A 15486-nucleotide genomic window follows, 5' to 3' on the forward strand; every position below is an offset into this window, starting at 1 on the left:
CCAATAATTACATTTTATATTGTGTACTTTGCAATTGTTTAATTTCGACATAGTGTAGAACTATGTTTCAATATGTACAAGACCAAGAGGGAGTACTGTATGTCATAGTTGTGAAAAGACTCTGTCTAAATGTTTTATTCTTTTAACTGAAATTTAAGTAGAACTCCATTGAGTAATCCGTTTAGTCGCAACTATTATAAGAGATTAATTGTTTCTTTTAAAAAAAAAAAAAAAAACTTCTTGTCATATATGACATGATATTTGGGTTTTGGACTGCTGGTCAGACAAATAAAGCAAATTGAATTTCTTTTTTGAATTTAATTTAGTTGTTGTTTGGTTTTGTTATTGTTTAACATTTTTTGGAAGTAATAATTCAAAAACAATCAGCAGATTAATCAATAAGAAAAATTATAGTTAGTAGCAGCCCTAAACTGAATTAAACTCAAATTATACTGAAGTTCTCTTCGAATAAAATTTCTTCTAATCAGTAACATCTTATTGGGTTATTTAAAGTGTAAACACTGTTCCATTAGGATTGTTCTCATCACAGGAATGTCTTGGATTCAACAGTTTGGATTAAACACATTTTCATTGTAAGACAACAAGATGGATAGTTAGTGCCTTAACCGAGCGGCCATTAGTGCAAACACACGTCGTGTCATCTACGTGACAGCACGAGCAGCTCTAACAGACGGGGGATGATCAATACAAGACTTACAGGTGGTGAAGATAATGAAACACTGGAGTATATAATGAGCTTAATTACTTGTATCTGTAAAAGTTGCATTACATTTGGTCGGTCCAGAGGATGAAGGATCAGGGTGTGAATCCTTCCTCTAACCCAGAGGCTGCTGCACAACACACACAAAAAAACACAGATCCATTTAACATAATTCAGGGTGAAAAATTATCATATTAAAAGATTTTTGTTGGACAAAAAAAAAAAAAAAAAAAACTGTACACAAAAACGAGGGCATGAATAAGTTAATAAAATATAATTTACATTTCTCAAAATATATAATGAAAATATACCTGACCTTGGTCCCTGTTTAATGTACACAACTGATTTAATACCTAACAAACAATACTTGGAAATATTGTCATTGTGGCCGGGGGGGTAGTAACAAAGCTAATTCCCAACAAGCTCAAGGCATGTTTCAAGACCAATTTCAAATCAAAATTTATGCAGACTTGATTTTTAAAAAAAAACAAAAAAAAACTATTTAATTTCTAAATTTTAATAAAATATACTGTACACAGTATAGATCACAATAATAAATGGTTTTCCTCTCGTTATTTTTGCAGTTTTTCATCAAATCATCAAATCTATAAAGGATAAAGGGCTTTTCACATCCAAATGAGCTGCCAGTAGATTTGCACATCCTGTCAGCCATCTCATCAGTGTTCCAGGGCTTTCTGGTTAAGATTCACAACCGCTAGGGGTTGATGGTGAATGATAACAATCCTAAAATGCTTTTCTAAAATAATAATAATTAAAAAAAACAAAAACTGTTGGTTGTATCAGTATGACTGAAAGCATTTTTTAGAGATTGGGATCTTAAAAATACTGGAAAAACTATAAAGCTTTGCTGCTATTGGGGCTTTAAATACAGTTTTTTCATTTCTGAAATCCAATGAATTTAGCAAAAGAATTAAACTGGATTAAACTATGATCAACAAAGCAATATGGTGTTATTTTCTGCTGTGAGGTAGCTTAATTATTCATTTGTTTTAGGTGTGATCACTTTTTGCCAGCTTTTATGGTGCCAAATGCGCTTTGTGTGGATTCTGTAACAATTAAAATTTTAAGTTTTATTGATACATGTTTATGATACAAGTGCTTCTGAACTGTCTGTTGACGACTGGAGTACTGTCAATAATAATTCCTTAAGGTCCTTGACAACTATCAGTGCTACTCAGCGGCAGTTAAACTGACTCTTTTCATACAAATTCGCTGCTTATAATAAATGTGTGATGAAATATACCGTGGGCCTGTTAGGAATATGGTAAATTAATCACAATTAACGGATTCCAAGCAAAGCCTGTTATCAAAATTGAGGCCAATTTAAATGGGTTTCCTCAAGAAAAAGAAAATCCTCCTTAAAATAAGCAGAGAAAAACATAAATGCAGAAATCAGCCCTCTTGTTGCTCTGAGGTAAAAACGTATGTTTACAGCCTTTCGGGGAACGAGGAATACGAAACATTAGAAATTGTTGTAAGGGCCAAGGGTTGATTTACCAAGTATATCAGAGCAGTTAAAGTGGGCCAACAGACAACAAATTTCTCATTTTAAGAATGCAGTAAATAATTCATCTCACATCAAGAACATGTGCGCAGCTAAGAACAACACACAAGCCAATAACAACTGAAAGCCTACCAAACATAACTTCAACAGATCCACGTCAGATAAAGGAAATAAAACCTTCATGTCATTTCTTTACAAAGAAAATTGAAACACCGTACACTTTTCATACTCTGAAAAAGTAGAAAAAGTAGGAATCATATGGCAGTCTCTGACAAAAATATTTGATACACATTAAGCAACGTGACAAACAGAAAAAGTAGTCTTGAGGCAAAGTTATTCCCAAATACAGAGCATCTTCTGTGGGCAACCCGGCTTTGTCCAACAAGGGAGAAGCTTTGTCACAACTCTAGCAAAAATGTCACTTTCCTCCAAAGTCAAGTCCACTTTGACCTGCCTCAGCATCTACCAGTGAAGAGGCAAAAGCAGACTGGACAATCTGAAAGCCAAAGGACTCCAGCAGAGACATGTTTTGTTGAGGGGAGAAAGGAGAGGTCAGGGACGGGGCCAGCTCACTTAAGCCAGACCCTGAAACCCCCTGGGCCTTTTGGGCTTTGTGAACTCTGTGCTGGTGCTTGTTGAGGTAGGACTTGGTGCGGAAGGCCTGACCGCAGATCCCGCAGGTAAACTTCTTCTCAGGGTCCGTCTTGGCTTTGGATCCCTCTGGGGACCCCAGTGCCCCTGCAGAGGCTCCGTTACAGGCTAAAGAGGGCATCTCGAGCTCTGGCCTATCAGGTTTGTGTGGAGATTTAAGCTCGTCACCATTGGGCAATTCGCCAAATGAAGGATCTGATTCTTCTGATTCCAGGTGAGGACATTTTCCTGCGTTTTCCTGTCCATCTGAGGTACACCGCATGGATAGGAAGAGGGGAGTGAGGAAGAAGGAGAAAAAGGGGAAATCGGGGGGAAGAGAGCCATGAATTAGGATAAATGGATTATAAAACAGGTTCTGTCAAATACAACTTTTAATCCAGTAGTTTACTGGCACCTGCAAAAACTCCAATTTTAAACATCAGGTGTTAAGTGAGAAGGAATCACGCACAATTGGAACAAGTTGTGACAACTGATTTTACACATCAGTAACTAAAGCAACAGCAAAAGGAAAAAAAACTTCCCTCGAAAAAGTGGCTATAGTTTTAAACCATACTATCATCTAGCTCATTCCATTTGCCCAGTGTCCACTGAGAATTGTGCTGTGCTCATCCAACCAGTGGGCCATGCTTGCACCATGCCCCCAACCCACCCTCCTGCTGGACTGTACTGACCTGTGACAGGCCCATGGACGGGGAAGCCAGGCACCCCACCAGAGCGACACTCCCAGAAATATGGAGTCCCACCTGGCTTCCCCATGAGCAGCTCAGGCTGCAGGCCCAAGGCTGGAGGGCCAGGCTGGGGTAGAACTGGGTGTCCAGAGAGCCCATGAAAGCGACCCTCTGCCTCAGACGAGGTGAGAAGCAGCTGGCGACTGGCGCACAGGTCTACACGACACCCGGCCAGGGAGACAGGAAGGGGGAGGGACAGACATAACAGGCCGGCGGAAACCATATGGACAGAATTACCTTCATTTCATCACTAGTATTGGAAATGCGATTTGTAAACACAGTAAGCTGGACAAGTTTACTGGTATGAATGAATCCATGCTGAGTGGGTCCCATCATTGAAGCCGCCAATGATGAATGAATTCACTTTTTCCTCTTTTCCATTTCAGCAAATACTAAATCCCTGCACTAAGTGACTTGTAATATAAATAATTATCAAAATAATTAACAAAAACAGTTGATGTCTGTGAAAAATACACGGATGTGAATCATCCATATGACTAACGAAATCGTTTTTTCAGATAAAACTACATAAATTGTGTGCCATTTGAGTACAGGCCTTTCTAACAGTGGACACTGACTTGTTAGTCACAGGTGTAATTAAAAACATAAAAAAATACACATTTAATGTAGGTGAACAAAAAGGCCAGGACTCCGCAAAGCTGGCTCTCTGACACACACACACACAGAGCCATCATTAATGTTATTAGTTACACTTGTACGTCCTGTTGTAACATGTCAGAGTATCCCTGTGAGAAAAAGGTCCGTACTGTGTATAACAAACTATATTGTTCACACACAACTTGTCTGTTTCGAATATAGCATGACACTAAACGAAAACTACAGTGAAAACTGCAGTAATTATAGTGACAGTACACATTTTTGGCCATGGCCATTTCCAAAGGGAAATGATATTTTCAGTTTTTTCTGCTCATGCATCTGATGAGCTTTATCACTCAGAGTTAAATCATTTGACCAAATGATTGCCACACCATATGAGATCTGAGCCCACTTAAGGTTAAGTAGTGTTTACTCAAATTTTTTTCACTCAAATATTCACTGACTCTTTCTGTGTCAGTTAAGAGCTTTCCAGGAACTTGTGGTTCAGAGACTTGCTCAGCAGCACTTTGGTTGCTGGTAGCTTAGCAGAAATCTGACAGGTGACGGTACACCTTGCACAAATTTAAACTGCTGGAGGAAGCACACTTTTACTCATTGTACAATAGGTTTGTTCATTTAGATTTACATACTATAGCAGAAGCGAGGAATTAGAGGAATCACCAAAACCAACTATTAAAGATCTCACAATTCTCTCACAACTTTAGAAATAGTAAATAAGCAGAGAAAAACTGTGCAGTAAGCACAATATACACAAGCACATAAACCAGAAAAATTCTGCCCAAAGGACACACATGGTAAATACAACTAAACATTTTACATTTTTGAATAATTAAAACTATTTTTTCAGCAGCTACCATGTTTTTAACACCTCTCTGTCTGCTCTTTGACAGGGTGTAATATGTACAGATATTTTCTGCAATAAAAGTTCCCATTTTGTGACTCCACTCCAAAAAATTTTTTGAATGACAAATGCTGCACTAAATTTTACAAATGTTGAATTAAGTTAAACTACTTAACACACACAAAGCCTGCCATGGTCCCCTTAGTTTTCATGCTTACTGTGCACCTGACCCACTGTTTCCCACTGGAAACAAGTTAGGAAAAGGCTTTTAGGAGAAATTAAGTATATCATTTGTTGAAAATATATGCCAAGAACATGTGATCTTGCCATACTTCATGTCTTTATCAGTAGACCTCAGGATGGAAAAATCTGGTATTGTTAGCCTCTAGTTGCATCAATGATAACAATAATAATAATGACAACAATAACAATAATAATAATAATAATAATAATAATAGGACCAAAATCGCAGTTTATTGCACAGGCAATCAAAATCAGCTAATAACATTTGCATTCCTTTAGATAGCCTGAGGCCTTGGGTAGGTATATCTGGTACCACTTTAAAATAGTTCTCTTCATTCCTGTTAAACAGGAAGTTCTGCATCTCCATTAATAACTACATATCATCTTTTGCTCCTGTCAAGTATGGTGTCCCTCAGGGGTCAGTCTGGGGACCAAGTGTATTTTCTTTGCACATGCTTCCCCTGAGACATATTACCCATAATAATGGTGTTTCCTTTCATTGTTGTGCCAGTGACACGCACATGCACCTGCCTTTTACAGCCACTTATCCTGGCATGCTGAGTTAACTACTTGACTACCTCAAAGTAGTTGTTATAAAATTTTCTGCAGCTTAACTCAAGCAAAACAGAGATCATCGTAATTGGTTCCTAGCACGTAGCAAAACAAATCCTACCATCTGCTGGTTTACTGTTGATGCACATTAAGCCTGTTGCAAAAAATCTTGGCGTTTGGTTTAATAGTAACTTTAAACAGGACACAACAAACTTGTGCAGTGTTGTTTTTATCATCTTAAAATATTTCCATAATACAATCTATTTTATCTTTTACACACCTTCATCTCTTCATACCTCAAGTACTGCAACAACCTCCTAACCTGCCGCAACCAAAAATCTATTAATCGGCTCCAGACTTTACGAAACTCGGCCTGAACTTTTAACAAGATCAGAAGTGACCACATCACGCCTGTTTTAGCCTACTTTCTCTGGCTCCAAGTATGTCTTGGCTCATCATGTCCTCGCTCCATGCTAGATCTCGCCTCTTAGGTGCATACAAGCCAGAGCATAGCTTGAGATCCTCGGGCAAAAGTCTTTTATCTGTTCCCGAGGTACAGCTGAAAACTACAGGTGACAGAGCATTTTCAGTCACGGCCCCGAAGCTATGGAACGAGCTGCCTGAGGAAATCAGGTCAGCAGAATCAGTGACCTCTTTTAAATCTCTTTAAAACATATTGTTATCGGACAGCTCTTCCTGATTTTACTTGCTTTTTACTTACTGCTCCTTCGCTAATGACACTTGGTTTTATTTGTTTTATTTGCTTCTTACTCTATCTGAAATTGTTTTTATGATGTGCTTGTTTTGAAGTAGTTTAGGGTTTAGAAAAGTGCTCTATATATTAACATTATCATTATTATTATTTTTTTTATTAACATCTAGTTTACAACACAACTGGACTCATCGTTTCAGCACTACTCTCAGTGTTATCAATTATTTTGTCATGAGTCAGTTCCAAGTACAAATCAAGAGAATTATTTTTCTGCCATGTTATTTTTGCCAATTGTGGTTGTGGCTCACAGTTTGCTGTGCACTGTCTCTATGCTACTGGTTCATCCAGAGAAAATGGCACAACTACAAAAGTTTCAATGAATCCAGGGCAAATGGAGCACACATTAGGACCATCATGCAACACTGTGCATTGCTGAACAACTGCTGATGGACCAGCCAAGCAGGAACAGACACTGTTAACCATATGCTGCCATGGCCATGCTGGACAGACACACACATACAAAAGCAAAGGTGACTCAGCACTCCACACTCTGTTATGAGTAAGAACTGTTGACTATAAAGTCCAAAAATTTCTACATGCTCAATTACTGTATGTGACAACAGGAATTTAAAATTTAACCAGATTATATTCCCAATTTCCAGCCTATTAAAGAGCTACGTCTTCACTCTAAGTAACTGTAGTGTTTTAGTAGAACATGAGAGCGCATAGGATTAGGCCTCTCTGATTGTCCGACCACGGACAAGGTCATGATTTCAGCTGTAGCTTCAGATACGTAGAATGTATGTGAGTTAATGAGTTGTCTGTCTGTTGACTTGTACTCATTCTATAGCAAAAGCCGCAAAAGGGTTTCCTCCAGCCATTTCTTCAATCCTGAGCATTGCCATGAGTCAATGAATCTACTGTTGGCAGTTTTCCTACAGCAGGTGTTCATAAGGTAAAACTTACTCTAGTTCTAACCAAAGTGTTTACTAAGTGGAGTTTTACTTGAATAAACCGAAAATGGGTTGCACCACACAAACTAGTTCTTATGTATTGATCAGTTGTTAATATGTTCACCCAGAAAATTGCAGGTGTAACGGAACCAACTGACAAAGGTAACGTTAGCTTTGTTAATATATGATCCGTAAAGAATCATATGGAGTACGCTCAACATATCGAACCTGAAACTTGATAAATAATGTTTAATAATGGTGTCAGTCTTAAAGATTTAAAATTACATTTCACAAAAAATAACAACATACCTCCAATTTTAATAAAGAATATGCCAGTAACATCTGACTAAACGAGTAAATAATGTCAACTAGGTTAGCCTAATGTGATATTTCCCTCTCATCCTAAACAGTATGAATACTACTAACTCAGAAACAGAAAAATTTCTCCATGTATGCAGACATAACTTAAAAGACTTAAAACAAAGTCATACCTACATTTACAGAAGATATATCTGTTGAGCCTCTAAAAGTGTAATTTTTGGAAGCTAGCTTGTGATGCTACAATGGCTTCTTGTTTACAGTTCATTGCTCTTGATTTGACAGCAGTGTAGATGTTTCCTAGGAACTGATACTAAAGTCTTTACCAGCTAAGACATTTTTAAGTTTAAGTTTTAATGGTGCAACCCATTTTAGTGAATCACTGGTTTAAAACTAGCTACTATTTACTAAGAATTTAGGAAGGACTTTACTTCAGACTTACCAGCTCTTCATGGATTCATGAAGAGCTGGTACAACCCAGTCCAGCTCTTTAGGTGGAACTGAATACCTGCCTAATCATGGGCTACTTAACCTGCAGTTCATATTTAACATTGTGTAGTAGTTACATAATAATTACAGAAAATGTCCTCATCGAGGTGTGCAATACTTGCAGTTGTTTCTCTTCTACTAAATTACCACAGAGAGGTTCTGTATACACTGCCCCCTCTTAATAAAAGACCTCCACTAATAGCTAACAGAAAGACAACCAGTAGATGAAACTGCACGTTTGAGGGAAAAGCTTGGCAGCAGAGGTTGACGTATGCTTGTATTTTAAACATACACAGAGATGCAGCAGCATGTTTCTCCAAAAAGCAACAGAGCACATGAAAGCCAGAAACATGAAAATTTGGGATGGGGCGGGCGACTGCTTGCCTTCCACTGAGCACTGGCGTCCCATGTGGTAAGGGGTGCCGTTGTGCATCTGCAGTCCCCCCCTTGGCTCAGGGAAGGTGTGCATTGTGGCAGAGGGGGGCAGTGGAGAGCCATGGTGTGTCTTTATATGCACCTTAAGGTAGGACGCAGTGGAGAAACCTGGGACCAGAAGAACAAAGAACAAGGCAGTTGTTTGACACACTCAAAGCCTTGGCTATGAGAGAGGCGTCCTGTAAACTAGGACAGGCTTTCCAGTGTCAACCCTGACTGGTGTGGAAACATGATCAAAAGCGGTGAAGACCAGGATTACTCTAGTACACTGATGGTTAATCAGGCGTAGGTTCAATTAATATCTGTCAGTGAAGATTCTCAGTCATCCAGGTCATGGTATTTCTAAGTGCTATACAAAGGCAACTGGACTTGTTTGAAGTTCTTGAAAGTCCAGTTGCCTTTGTATAGCACTTAGAAATTCAACTGATATCAATTTCTTTCAATTGTAGATCACAACAGTGAACAGTATCACAATACCTTAGGCAAAAGGTCCGCCATGAGCAAACAAACTAATTCTATATGTCATCCACTCGCGGAACATTATCAGCTACAGGGTACAGAAATTTTAAATGCGAACTGTAAAGAGATGTTCTTATTAAACTAATCAAAAGCCTTTCACTTTACTTGTGTTTCACCTCTGATGCCAATTTATGCACCTACAGGTACAAAAAACAGAAAAGGCTACACCGCTGCTAGCCTTCTATCTTACATTGAGAATGAGAATTATTCATTTAAGCCTGCACTCATATTCTTTCTAATCCCAACCCTGCCTGTGAGGCTATGTTCAGACAGGAAAAAGTACTGCTTCGTTGTAGTGCAAGGGAGAGCACAAGTTACTGGTGAGGAGATGAAATATGAACCAGGGTTCAGTTTGAAGACCAAACAAGCACAAAGATATCACAACATGGTTCGCACTCCTTTGAGGTGTAGAGTTGCAACTCTAGTGTGGCATTACTGTTCTCCGCCGTCTTTCTCAAAGCTTGCGAGGTAAACTGTACAACATATTAAATCTGTTACATGCACTTGCACGCATTTGGTTGACGTACCCACTATGTTGCCGGATGGAAGCAGTACAACGTTCAACATGAAAGTCAACTTGGATAATGGAGTTTTATAGTTGCACAGTCCTGGCACACTTACTTTCCCATGAGAGTATACCTTCATGACAGAGTGTTATGGGATATCCTGCGTGTTTTAGACCAGGCTACAATTTCACATTGTTAATACAAATATCAACAGATTTGGCAAAAGCTGTGATAATTGCAGTAGTCCAACCATAACTCCAGACCCTTGTCATTTTCCTATGAGAATACAGCCCTGCTGTGCAGAAAACAGACAGAGACAGCAACCTCGGAATAATTTTCAGGAAATGGGGCAGTTGTCTCAAAGGAGTTTGAGGTATTTTTTTTTAAGGATTACCTTTGTTGCAAATGCCACAGTAGTTATGTGTTCCTTCACTGTGTTTCTTGAGGTGGTCTGTCATGTAGGCAGCGCGCAGGAACTTGCCACAAACTTTGCAGGGGATTTTGTCCTCATGGCATGCGAGGTGTGACCGGAGGCGATCTCTTGTAGCAAAGGAGGCATTACAAATCTGTAATACAGAAATCAACATGTTAATACCTTTCTTACATATGATGATTTAAAACCATCATTAGCTGTGAGTTTTCACAGTATATTATCTGCAATATATGGATCCTAAATGTTACCTGGCACTTGTGGGGTCTCTCTGTTGTGTGAACTTGTTTGATATGTCCATTCAGGTGGTCGGGTCTGGAAGGAAGAAAGGTAACAAATAGCTTATGTATGTCAACCCCATCTGCGACTATGTTTATTTTTATGTTGTCTCAATTTGTGTGCTGTCATTTTTAAAAGAACATTTTCTTCCTTTAAAAGCCAATCAAAAATCACCTACAAACCAGGTCTTGTAAAATATCAGAGGCTGACTGATCTATCAAAATGGTAATAATAAAACTATGCAACTAAAGGCATACAATCCGTAATATAAAACCTTTTAGGGGTGTTATCACATTGTCACTTCACAGTGGGATCAGTAGACTTTGAGGCTTAATCAAAACTAAATTAGCCTGTTTTTTGACAAACCAGGCAGAACCAGGAAGCAACATCTATTTACACTGCATTAAAACAAATGGTGCTGTTCAGTTGCTTTTACAAACTAATCTCTATCAGTCTACTGACCCAACAGATCTTTTCTTTTTACAGGTTCTTTATGAATTAAAACAGGATTTTTGTCACAGGTTGAATTTGTAATGTGACCGTTACATCTAGAAGAAACAGAGAACAATAAAATGTCATGAAAATAATAAAGTAAAAGTAAAGAAAAGTAAGTATTTGACTTTGAGGCAAGTAACAGTAAAATGGACTCCTCTTGGGTATCCCATGAAATTAATATAGTTAGTGTAAACTAATGTAATATTTGAAAATATCACTCCAAACTTGAAGACTGGGGAAACAATCTGTAACAATAGGGCTATTAATACAAGAGTTGAAGTTAATGTTAGTGGTATTTGCATGAACATAGCCTAAGAAATTATGAGAAGGACGCTTCAATTAAATGATTTACTTATGCGTGAAGCAAAAGAGGTTCCCCATTCTAAACAACAACAATCAACAAAGAATGTTGTAGGAGCTCATAATATAAAGCATATTTGGCTTTTTTCCCAGCAGTCATTTTGACTTGTCATAGCAGAAAAGTACAGATGTTACTAATGACATTAACAATGGCTCTGTTCTGTTCAAGTGCCCTATTAAGCCATGACAGTGTGACAGAGAGCCGACATGCTCAATATAAAGACCCTGAAACTGAAGCAGCTAAATGGAAATCAAGTCTTCTGTGAATAAGGCATATTATTAGTGTCACAACTATAAGTCAGTAAGAAACCTGAACTCATGCTTGACGGCATTAATGTGCTGGCATAAAGCAATCTAAAAATACTCTTTAGTATCTTTTTATCTTTAATGTAGTACAACTGTTGATGGAATTCGACCATTATGAATTTCTTGACCACTAATACTGTGACGGCTCTCCCAGAAGCATCTACTATCCCTTCACTAAGTTTTTTTTACCTCTGGCAAGGAGGTCATGTTTTCAAATGTGTCTGTCTGTTGATTTGTTTGTTTTTTTTGTCAGCAGGATAACGCAAAAAGTACTGACCCAATTTGAACCAAACTTGGTGGAGGGATGCCCCATGGGCCAGAGAAGAACCCATGAAATTTTGGGCCAGATCCGGATCATTTAACATGAATTTGATTTTTTTTTTTCTCAGAAATCTGCCGTATGTTGTTGGCCTTGGAAGCGGTCTGCACTCTACCCAGTGGCATTCTAGTTTTAACATGTGACTGCTTTTTATTTATTACCCCTCCTGTATGTTAACCTCCAAAGCAGTAGGTGGTGACAGTGAGTTTGTAACAGGGCCTCAGAACATTGAGCCTGGGAAAACGTTGTGTGTGTGTGTGTGTGTGTGTGTGTGTGTGTGTGTCTGAGGCTAAATTACAGTTATGACAGTCATTCTAACAGTTCTGCAGTTGACTTGGAACAGAACTTGAAGGCTCTGTCAATAACAACACTTTACTGTTATATTTTACACTGAATGCCACAGTAAGAGTTTGGTCATGGCTTGCAGAAAGTGGTCCTCTTAAAAACTATTGCAAATACTAAGAACCTTCCCCCCTGTCTTCTATGCTGTTTCTGTTGATGGTATCAACTGACAAGAATGACTATTTATCAACTTTAACTAATTTCCTTGTGTTTAGACTAGATCGTGCATTCAGGCTACTGGTGTTAAAGTAGCTGGCGACATCATTTCTAAACAACTGATTAACAACTTTCTACATAGATACATTATCATAGCAGGAAACAACACTGCAAGCCTGCCCTGGATGATGTCCAGGCATTGAGGCACAGTCCCAAACACAAGACCTGCTGTCAGTGGGAATGAAGCTCAGCTCACCTTGAAAAACCTTTGCCACAACTTTGGCACACGTACGGTTTTCCGACCGACCCGTCATGGGACCGCACGTGGTACGACATCCTGTCCTTGCGTTTGAACCGGAGCCCGCACACATGGCATGCGTACGGCTTTTCCCCGGAATGGGAGAGCTTGTGTCGGTTCAGGTGGTAAACGTCGCGGAAAACTTTCCCGCATATGTCACAGCCGACGTGGCGCCGGGTCCGCTCCCGTTTGCGACCGTTATCAAGCGCCAGCCCTCCGTGTAACTGCAAGCCGTTTTCCACCAGACCAGGATGAGACATGATAGGCATACCGCCCGCTGTTGACAGGCTGTCACCGACGTTGTTTACACCGCCGCTGGAGGCTCCGTGTTGCGCTTCGTGGTTCTTCAAGCGGGAAGCTTCTGTGAAGGCTTTGCCGCAAGTCCCGCAAGGAAACAGCCCATTGTCTTTCTGGGTGCTGTGACTGAAGTGTACAGCCTCCACTACTCCACCAGCTTTCTTTGGTCTCCCCCTGCCCCTCTTTGACCCCGGGGAGCCAGCGTCGTGATGAAGTGTGTTCCCCGTTATTTCCGTTGATGGAGAAACCGACAGTCCTTCGACAGGCTCCAACATTGGCACCGACGACTCGCCGCCGTCCTCTAGTAACACGGCGGCGGCGTCTTCGCTCCCATCCACATGCATCTGCGCATTGTTAGCAAAGCCCTGACCGTTCACCAGCATTCCCGTTCCGTTTACCAGATCCTGCTGTGGCACCGGGAAACCCAGCTCCGTGGCCCCCGTGGCCTGAAAAAGGCTGGCATCTCCTCCCCGAGAGGTCGGCACCAGGATCTGTACGTTGGACTGTTTGATGACCTCCTGACAGATCTCAATGACCGACCGCATCAGCAGAAACTTGGCAGCTGTCATCAACTCCGGGAAGCACTCCAGTCGCACCACGATCCTGGAGGTATAGGCGAAGTCCAAGATGTCTTTGAAAACTTTCGGGCTGATCGTGTGCATCTCCAGCTCCTTGGCGTCGCCGTCGCCCTCCGTCTGGCGACTGAAGACCGACTCGAAATACTCACTGCAGGCGGCTAACACAGCTTTGTGGGCAGGGAAGCTCTCCTCGCCGACGCGTAAGACCACATCGCAGAACCTGCCTCCATCTTTCCTCTGAACGTTGAGGTTGTGTAGCATCTCCGCACTGTGCTTGCTCACCTGGTAGGTGTACGAAGAAGTCCAAGACGGCTCCGCTACTTTCTCCATGCCGAATTCATCCAATAACGATGGTTGTTCGCGACAACTGTCGGAGGAATGGCGGATCGTGCGTAACGATTTCGATCAGTTGATTCCAGCTAGCTACAAAATCCACAACCAACCGCCCCTCCCCGTCGGTTTAGCATCTAACGTTAAACGTTAGCAGTAGCAGCAGGGAAAAATGGCAGCCCCCCAGCTTCCTGTGAACTTTGACCCTGGTTTCTTGAGGGGTGGGGGTCGCTCTTATTTTATGAAAACGCGTTTCTCTAGGGTTTCATACTGTAATGTGTATTTTTTTTTTTTTTTCCTTTCTTTAACGGTACTCTCATTACAATGGCAGTCACAGGATTAGAAGCGCCCCAGCACCGTAGGGGTCTTTCACGTCTTTATACCAAAATGTGAACGCGCAGGTCTCTTCCTGCCTGGTCTGTTTGGAAACCCCTCCCCCAACACATCAACCACAACACCCCCCCTCCTTTTTTTTTTTTTTTTTTTTCTCTCCTCCTCCTCTCTGTGAGCTCGGCCTGGAGGCCCGCTCAAGACACATGTAAAACATTTTATCGACTAGTCGCTTCAGGTAAGGTCTGGCTCGACCACAAGACAATAGAAAAAAAGTACCCGAGAAATTATGTTAATTAGATTAGACGCTCATGAAATATCTACTTCCACTATCTCTATAAATACTGTAATTTGACGGTTGTTTGTCAGTTTAGAGATTTGGGTTAACACATTTTTATTTCCTGATCAGTTTTTCGATGATTAAACCTAAAAATAGAAAGATGCTGACCTTTTATTCTGTCCTCTCTCATGTATATGAGGGTGGCAGAATATCTGCTGCCATTTTCTGATAAAACAAGATTGACAAAGGGTTAATAAGCTGCAATTAATGCTTCATTAATGTTAATGCATTACTACTAGTGCTGTTATAAGAAATTTTGGTTTGCCTCCCCCAGCATGACACGTTGCTTTGTCTTCATTAGGGAGACCTCTCGTTTTCGTTCTCAACTTCTAAATGAGCCATTGGGGAAAGGTAGTCACCTTTTATTATAAATGTTAATAAATCACGGATTCTACAGTCCATCAAGTATGTAGTTGTAAATGTTAATAAGTTGTTCATAAAAGGGTTTTTTGCTCACATGTTTTGCCTCACTTTCCCATGCCATTAGAAGGGGCTTAAAGGGCTCGTTAAAAAGACAAGTGTCATTCTGGAGGAGCCTTTTTCACAACCTGGCAACCCAAAAGTTATTAGCAGATTATAACTGATCTGTAAAGCAGTAGTACTTTTTTTTTTTTTTTATACACACACACACACACACACACACACACACACACACACACACACACACACACACACACGAAGCCATAAATTGTAGCTTATAAACATTATCGCATCAGAAAGTGGTACTGAAACTCAAGGCAATTCAAATCGACCACTGCCCTCTACCATGGTGTCTTAAATAATCAACACCTCTCTGTCAGTGTTATCAAATACTT

The 15486-nt window shown here is 40.2% G+C and overlaps 1 protein-coding gene across 4 annotated transcripts; it reads right to left on the reverse strand.

The window, feature by feature from the left end:
- Positions 1 to 347: 347 nt before the first annotated feature.
- On the reverse strand, positions 348 to 14163 carry patz1 (POZ/BTB and AT hook containing zinc finger 1). 4 transcript variants are annotated; one of them, XM_040116580.1, is made up of 6 exons: positions 12755 to 14163; positions 10493 to 10556; positions 10206 to 10377; positions 8736 to 8894; positions 3569 to 3781; positions 987 to 3143 (listed from the first exon to the last, which is right to left on the reverse strand). In XM_040116580.1, the coding sequence occupies exons 1-6, from the start codon at positions 13999 to 14001 to the stop codon at positions 2665 to 2667; spliced, it is 2334 nt and encodes a 777-aa protein (XP_039972514.1). In that variant the 5' UTR covers positions 14002 to 14163; the 3' UTR covers positions 987 to 2664. The 4 variants fall into 4 exon arrangements, with proteins under 4 accessions (XP_039972513.1, XP_039972514.1, XP_039972511.1 ...); XM_040116577.1 differs by lacking the exon at positions 8736 to 8894; XM_040116579.1 differs by lacking the exons at positions 987 to 3143; positions 3569 to 3781; positions 8736 to 8894 and adding an exon at positions 348 to 851.
- Positions 14164 to 15486: the final 1323 nt, after the last annotated feature.

Source organism: Xiphias gladius, chromosome 21 (genome assembly GCF_016859285.1).
Source record: "Xiphias gladius isolate SHS-SW01 ecotype Sanya breed wild chromosome 21, ASM1685928v1, whole genome shotgun sequence".
Taxonomy (NCBI): Eukaryota; Metazoa; Chordata; class Actinopteri; order Istiophoriformes; family Xiphiidae; genus Xiphias; species Xiphias gladius.